An 8,787-nucleotide genomic window follows, 5' to 3' on the forward strand; every position below is an offset into this window, starting at 1 on the left:
TTGACCACAGCAAGAGTTTCATTTCATTTCTGTTTCATGTCATTTAGTGAGTTTGTGACACTGAAGTGAATTGTTGTTGTGCTTTTAATACTGAAATTCACCTTTAGCCACATTTGGTCTGTTTTTTAAACCTCATCATCACACAGCCTTTATATTTCATTTCATTTATAACATTACAAACAGTTGTGTATTTAGTTTCCATGAAAGATTAACATTTCTGTCATAAAGTCATGTGATTCATTCTGTGGATCTTTTTTCTTTCTTTTATAATTCTGTAGATCTGTGTCGTCAGTGATGTCTTTGTAATTGTGACCTCTACTGGTGAGATGATGAAACTGCAGTTGACTGTATTGATTAATGTTGATTTTATTACACTGCAGTATCGTTCATGTGAATAAAAACTATAACACAATTGATATCATTGTGCATCTGTGTTTGTGATTAAATCGCTTTAGTTGTTGTGCAAAAATAAGATTTTTCCTCCTGATGTTGATGTGTAGATGAAGTAAGTCAGTACACTTATAACCTCTGCTTGGTTCAGTTGTGTGTTTCTTCTATTTAAATGTGTTTACTGATGATTTACTCAAGGATCAATGTACAGATAGATGTGCTTCTGAAAAAAAATGCACAAATAAAAGCATAAAATAAAAGCATTATAGCAGTAAATTAAATTTAAAAAAACATTTAATAAAATTAAAACAAATATACAAAAACAGTATATAAAAGGTGTTTGTTGTATGAATATTTTATACACGAAATAATGTTGTGTAACTGGTGATAGAGACATGAGGGGGCGTGGCTTTACACACCAGCGAGCATGAGATCTGGGCGGGAATTCCAAAAGGGGAGTGGCTTCACCCAATGCGTCTGTCTGACAAGCTACTTACGTCACAATGATTAAAAAAACTGGTTTTCATTCAAAGAGAATAATGTGTGTCACCTCTAAGATAAATCTTCACACAAACCTGTTGAGGTTTATAAAGATTAATAAAGTTTAAAAACAAAACATGATTTGTGATATATCCCAGCATGCTTTGCTTTGTCTTGTCTTGTTTCAGTATATAGAAACACTTGTTAGTGATGAATGTTCATTTATCTTTGAGATTTAGAGAGTTTGTGATGTTTTGTGTTCTCCATTGTTCAAATTAGGAAAACTTTACTAATGCAGTTTAAAAAACAAAGACTTCCTACGAGGGGCAAAAACCAAGTGTGCAAACATAAGTGTATTTACATCATGGTGACGACTGACCACTAACAGACACACACAGATGATCTCAGTCTCAGGTTTTACACACAGCCATGAGAAACAAGCACAAAATCACACATTTGAAACCCACATCTCTCCGCCTCCTGTTCACTTTAGTCACGATAAGACAAGGAGACGATTCTTTATGTGCTTTAAACAGCATTAATGAAACACTTCTGTTGAGTTTTGGATTATTTTTGTGTATTTTTGAGTCTTTTAGAGAGTTTTATTTCACAGCATCACAACAGAAAATGCTTTACACATCTCTTGTGTTGTGCTTGTGGACTCTGAGAGGTAAGTTGACTTCATTTCTATATTTGCTTCTGTGATAATGTAGTGCGAGAACAACACATCACATATTAGTTTCAGACTAAACGTAAAAACACGTTTCAAAAAATTCAAGCAGAAATCTCAAACTAATGCAAGAGTCCTCCATCAAGTTCACATCACAAACACAGACGACCTCTGACACAAAACAAGCTCTTGAACTGGACTTTGATTCGTGTTCTTTAGAGAAAGTGATGAAAACCAAAAGCTGTGAAGGTTCTTCTGAAAGTTGCTTTTGAAGGTTCTGAGTGTGGATTTGTGCTCACAGAAGGAGTTCAATTTCTTTTTTAATAGCGACCTCATGATCCTGATGAAACTTCAACATGTTCTTATGAACTCTATCAACTTCTTCACCCGAATGAACAATAATAACTAGACAAACCGCATGAACAGATCAGTCGAAGTCTTTCTATGTTTCTCTTTATATCACTTTAAAAACAACACATCGATCTTTTCTGAACCTGCAGCACTTTTATTATAAGACGATGTTTAAAAAATCTCATTTCACGGTTCATTTTACAGCATGTTGAGTTAAGAACATCACACGTTTCAAACGCTTGCGTACAATTTCCTCTTTACACTTACATCTACACAACCACAAACACAAACAACATGCAAACATTCACACATCTCTTGCAGAAGCAAATACTTCTTCAACATCTACTGGTTGTGTAACGTCTGAAGGGAGAGCGTGTTCATGTGGGCCCGGGTGGAACGAGGCCTTCATCTGTAAAGCCCACATCATCAGGCCGCACGACTTTAAAATAACAAGTATAGATTAAAAATATTGATTGACTATTAATAGAATTATGATGTGTGTTATTTCTTGCGTTCATTTGTTATTTTTGATGATGGTGGTCTAGGAAGTCAGGATGGGCTTACAGTAGTCAATGCAAACCAAAGTGAGACGAACGCCATCTGTGATTGTTTCTCATCCTCTTCTTCCTCTCAAACCTTTAACTCGTTCTTCATCGTTGACTTCATTTGGCTTTGGTCCGTGTTGTGTTTCAATCAAACATCTTTTCAGTGGTCTCGGTCAACTTGTTTGTTGTACACAAGGGTTCAGATGACAGCGTTTACTTTCACTCATACAAGCTGTGTTTATAGAGAGTTTTGCTTTACGATTGTAAAATGAGTGTAAAACAGAAAATGATGATGAAAGTGAGTTTAAAGTAGCACTTATAGCAGCGGTTTCACGGACAGGGTTTAAGGTTAATCCCAGACTAACTTAAATAATAGAAATGTCTTGATTTAAATCAACATGCACGGACACATCTGTAAATATATCAATACCATTGTGATGTCTCAAGATGCCCAGTAATGTTTTTTTGTAAAGTTGTTTTTAATATAACTTAAATATCCTCATTTGAACTAAAGTCTAGTCCTGATTTAAACTAATCCCTGTGTAACCACTTAATGTGTAATTGATCATAAAACTCATCGTGTGTTTGTGTTTGTGTTGTTCAGGTGTGTTTGGTGATGAAGTGAAGTCAGTGTCAGTGATGGAGGGACATTCTGTTACTCTACACACTGATCTCACTCACATACTGACACGTGATGATACTGTAGAGTGGAGGTTTGGAGTAAACGGTCCTCTCATCGCCAGAATCAAGAGATCAGTCAATATTAATCCCATATATGATGAGACTGAGATATTCAGAGACAAACTGAAGATGAACAATCAGACTGGAGATCTCACCATCACACACATCACATCTCAACACTCTGGACTTTATCATCTAAAAATGAAAATTGGAAATGATCATACAGTCAAGAGTTTTAGTCTCAGTGTTTATTGTGAGTAGAGTTTTACTTCATAATTTGAATTTATTTTTCTGGGTTGAGTTTGTAAATTCCATTCCATTCCATTTTCTACCGCTTATCCGAACTACCTCGGGTCACGGGGAGCCAGTGCCTATCTCAGGAGTCATCGGGCATCAAGGCAGTTTGTAAATTAAATCTGTAATTTCTCACTTTATGTGACGGTTAGTTCCAGTCCAGAGTTATTCACAATAATTATTATAGTTGATTTATTTCATCACATCATAATCCACGTTGACTTTTTTAGTCTTGACAAACACAATGAAGTCTCACAGTGACAGATAAAGCATCAGTTTTATTAAGTGTTGATCTATTTATATTTCTGTGATTATCTAATATCTTTCAGCTCCAACTGCTGTCAGTATCAGTATCAGTGAATCTACACAAACTCCATCTTCTTCATCTTCATCATCATCATCCTCATCAGAGAGTTCAGGTGTGACAGGTAACCAAGCACATGTTCAGTTGTGTTGCTATAGTGTGTGAAGGGATAGTGGTTTTAAAACTCGACTGACAAGATGCAATCTGAATGAACTGAACTCTTACAGATGTGTTGTTGTGTATCATTGCAGTAGCAGATGTTGATCATCAAACCTCAGTTTATATAACACTCATCTCTTGTGCTGTTGCTGTCGGATCTCTGCTGATTTTAACTCTTCTGATCTTCTGCATCTGCAGAAAACACAAAGATACATGTGAAGAAGGTAAATGACACTGACTTACTGTCAAGAGAAGGAGAGCTACAACATTTTCTAGAGAAGGAGGAGGGGCTTACAGCAATATTTACATGGATATTTGAAACGAGATAACTCTTTTTATTGTGCATTCCAATTAATATCAATCAAACTAGAGTTGTTTTGTTTTGATTTAAGCCACAATAACTCATTAATAGACAATAATTAGATGATAACACAATCAGTGTTGGGTGTAACTAGTCAGTAAGTAAGTCGTCACTGTAATTAAAAAAATTTTCTTTGAAAAAGTAAAGTAAGAGATTACTCTCATTTTTCTGTAATTTAACTACGGTTACTTATGATGCAATTAAAGTAAATATCTTGTGTAATATAAGTGTGTCCAAAAGTGTATTTGACATCAAAATTCAAAGTCTAACTTTAAAATACATGCTACCAACACTGAACACATTATATAACATGATTTTTTGAGCTATTTCATTTTGGAAACAAACTCTTGATGCTGATGCAACAGTCTATTTAAAAAGGATGTCATGTACTTTATTAAACATTCTAAGGGGTGATTCACATTTTGCATCCTTTGAGCGCGAATGTTTGTTATTTTAAAGGCAACGACGTGGTTGGGACCGGTTTTTCTAGACACGTCTGCGCCGCATCGAGATGAAAATACTTAAACTTGTGGTTTACGTTCTACTGAAAAAACACTTATGATTTCAAGGTGCGAAAGCCTAAACAAAATCTGTAGCAATCTGATTTCACATTTGTCTTTATTGTTACAGTTCAGACCTGTGAGGATGACGTCACTTACGCTGATGCAACATTCTATAAACAAGACAGACAGATTAAAGTAAGTGTGAAAGATCTTTTACTTGTATCACATAAATACAATAAAATATTTGCTGTTCTTTACATAAATAACTATAATTCTAGCAAATCAAATTATATCGATAACATCGGCAAACAATAAACCATCATACCATCGTCAAATATACCGTGTGTTTGTATACACTTTTATTGAAAATATGTCATGGTTTTGTTGTAGTAATCACATTTTTGATGCATTTACTATCATTTGTTTTATTTCGAATATCACAGATATCGTGTGGTTACCATGTCTATAGTAATCATATCTGTTGGTTTTATTTATAGTAAAATCATGGCTATTTTTTTCAAAAAGGCTGTCTAGACACAAAACCACCTGTCTGATATCATGCTGTGCTCACCAGAACATCCTGGTACTTTGAGAACACTCATTTCAACACACTATGATTTGGGATGTATACTATTATTGAATACTTTAAGACAGACAGTATGCATGTGAGGACCATTGCAGAGCTCATAACACGTCTACCACACTACAGATGTATCTTCACACGTGTCAGTTTAGCTTCATGTTTATGGTTTCCTGTGAAACATTTCAACAGTGCAGAAACTCAGTTTATTCTTCAGTTGACTTTCTCGTACATCTGAGTAAAGATTTCACATTAAATATAGTCTGAAGCATTTTCTTCTTCTATTTTTGTTTTTCTCACAGAAAGTTAAAGAAGAGGATGACGAGGTTGTGTACGCTGATGTCAACACGAAACGTTGACCTTTGAATTCCTGTGTGATGCAGTTTCCTCAACATGTTTACATGTATTTGTTATTTAACGTGTCTATCCGTTTTAAGCTTATTTAAAGGCATCAGCATCTTTTTAATGTATTCAGAGTGTTAAATTAGAACATTCAGAGCTTCTCAGCACAGTGTCAGTCCTCTGTACACACAAACAACACAAGGTGCATTGCGCCACTTCAACACAAGGAGGCGTCATTTCTCTCAAAGATGACTAAATGAGCTTAACATCACAACAACTGTTTAACTGTTAATACTTCAATGACAGATTCAACTTCAGAAAGTCGAGTACATTTTTTTCAATTACACATTCAATTTGATGTATTCGATGTTATTTGGTACACCTATACGATCATGAAGAATATCTTTTCGTACGATTCTGTTTAATAATTTGTATTTAGTCCTGACAAACCACCTTCATTTCCTTTAAATATTTTAACCTTCAATTAGTTTCCTTGATGTTTTCTCTGCATCTCACTTTATGTCGTTTGTTGACATTGTACCGCTCAGGTTAATGTTGTCAATTCAGTTGAAGTTTATTTGTAGTACAGCTTTTTCAAATACATTTTGTTTACATTCATTCATTCAGCCAAAGCTTTTATGCAAAGCTACACAACAAGCGATTGATCCTAAGAAGGTAAAACAAGAAGGTAACAACAAGAAAGTAACAATAAAACAACATTTCAAACACAATGTTCAGATACAATCCAGTACAAAGAGAATTGAAATAAGAGAGATGTAGTGAAAAGATTTATTTTTATATTAGTGTTCTCAGACTTGACTCTGTATATGCTGTGATTTTTAAGGTCCATATGCCAATAATACATGTTTAATACGGCGATACACATTGTGGATATTTTTCAAGTGGAAATTGAAGTATATTTTTTAAGGTTCACAGTAAGATGATTAACTGGACATGTCTCTTATTAGAACTGAGTATTAAACATGTCCTTAACAAATGACGATTATCTTTCTCATAAAAAACAATGAGAACCTTTCAGGTAAATGATCCATGGATTTACTACAAACACCATCAGTTAAACTAGGAACTATAGTGAGAAAATGATACATTTGTGGTTACTGTAGATTTACAGCCATAGTTAAACTATAGCAAATGGTTCTTTTTATTTCAAGTGCAAGAACTAATGCAATAACGTAACTTTATAATAACATTCTCACATCTGCTTCTAGTTTGTTTTCAGACTCCCCGAGCCCTAAACTAAAGAACTTTGTAGAGACCTCATGACTTAAACGTAAAATAAATAACCCATAAGGATTTAAAACTAGATAAACTCACATAATAAATAAGTGACACTAACAATAGAAATCCAGTCATAACAAAAACAGAAATCGTTAGAAAAATGTCTGTCATAGAAAATGATAGAGAGATAGTGTAGTGTAGGGTTTTTAGAGAGGAAATAAAAGAAAAGCTTCAAGTAAAGCCAACATCTTATGTACTTTGTTATAATGTATTATAAGTGTTTTTTATGTATTAAACACAATTGAATTTGAGTTGGGATTTTATCCTTAAACTAAGGAAAAAACATTATAATATTATCATGTGATCTGTAGGTGTCCAGCACTCTTAGTATTGACTTTAGTGTTTGATATCAACATTTTTCCCACTTTGTATTCAGTGACAATATGCTAGTAGTGTTGAAAGTCTTCGTTTCATATGTGTTATATGCGTCACCTCTTTATTTTCTCCACCATTGCACTGTAAGAAAACACAGACAGAATAAATCATGTGATCTCACATCTTCAGATGGAACTGTAAACTGCAAAAATTACATCGCATAAAAATGTGGTACAAAATTCACCAACCTGATATTTCTAAACAAATATGTGAAAACAGTTTAAACATCCCACAACCCACAACCCACATGCTAATTCACATCTACAGAAATCGGATTATTGATCTGAATAATTGATTGAATCTTACACTATGACACTTGAACCCATGTGACAAAAGACCCTATAGAGTAGTGCAGAGAGGACGTGTTTCTGTATGCAACCCCGTTAGCGAGTTAGCATTTAGCACTTCTGGTTCCATCAGCCCAAAGTCTATGGGTTTTTTTAATGGGTTTTTGTTAAATCGCCTGTAAGAAGATCTTTGGATAACAAAACATCTAAAAAATAAAAAAAGTTGTAGCATATAGCACATTGCTAACAAATGCTGCTGTTTTCACTCAGCATAAATATCATCAATATTTTTATACTGTAAATTAGATATAAATATACCTACATAACATATATTGAATTATAATGATAAGATGACATTAAATTGCATTTTCGTTGGATAATTTACTCGTCTGGATGTGTCATATATGAGATAATATACATCCTGTCAGGCTGTACATGATCTCTTACGTAAGATACTGTTGTGATCTGACTCACCTCATGTTTTAAAGCATTTCAGCACCTAACAAATAAACAAACAAACACTTTAGTCAGCAGTGCTGTAAATAAACACATATGTAAATCAGTTCTTTAAACTCACATGTTACTTACGTTTCCTGTAACGCATGTATATTACCAATGACATCACCAGGAGCAGTAGCAGGACCACAGCTAATACTGGACCAGTTATCATCCAGTGTGACCTCTGATCTTTAGCTAAACAGAAATATGAGAGTTACTATTAGTGTGACTGCTTCTATCAACACATAATACAGATCCTCATCTACTACTTTTGTTTCCAGAATTAAGTTATTCTAGAAATGTGTATTATTATGAACCTACAGTGATCAACCCCTCAAAGAAAAAAGAAAGATATTTATCGGGAGTAATTCCTTACAAAGAGGACACATTAGTTTAACTTGTTTTTCAAATTTGACCACATGTAAAACCCAATGTGCAACCCGTGGTGATTTGTTTTCCACATGTGATCGCATGGGTAAGCCATGGAGGCCATTGAAAAGATGGTTAGAAAGTTTAATTTAAAATATGCGAGAGGTCAGACTGATTCTTCAGGTGCTCCTCAAAAGAAGCAGAAATGAACAGACTCGAGCTTGTTCAACAAACGGCAGCGAGAAGCAAAGACGTGCTACGAGAAACTGAAGAGACGTGAGTTTCAGGAAAGAGGAAGA

The 8,787-nt window shown here is 34.4% G+C and overlaps 1 protein-coding gene across 1 annotated transcript; it reads left to right on the forward strand.

The window, feature by feature from the left end:
- Nucleotides 1-1,358: 1,358 nt before the first annotated feature.
- On the forward strand, nucleotides 1,359-6,978 carry LOC130429981 (uncharacterized). Its single transcript, XM_056758846.1, has 6 exons — nucleotides 1,359-1,540; nucleotides 3,041-3,370; nucleotides 3,741-3,839; nucleotides 3,967-4,098; nucleotides 4,866-4,933; nucleotides 5,621-6,978. The coding sequence occupies exons 1-6, from the start codon at nucleotides 1,498-1,500 to the stop codon at nucleotides 5,675-5,677; spliced, it is 729 nt and encodes a 242-aa protein (XP_056614824.1). The 5' UTR covers nucleotides 1,359-1,497; the 3' UTR covers nucleotides 5,678-6,978.
- Nucleotides 6,979-8,787: the final 1,809 nt, after the last annotated feature.

The sequence above is a fragment of the Triplophysa dalaica genome, chromosome 10 (assembly GCF_015846415.1).
Source record: "Triplophysa dalaica isolate WHDGS20190420 chromosome 10, ASM1584641v1, whole genome shotgun sequence".
Lineage (NCBI taxonomy): Eukaryota > Metazoa > Chordata > Actinopteri > Cypriniformes > Nemacheilidae > Triplophysa > Triplophysa dalaica.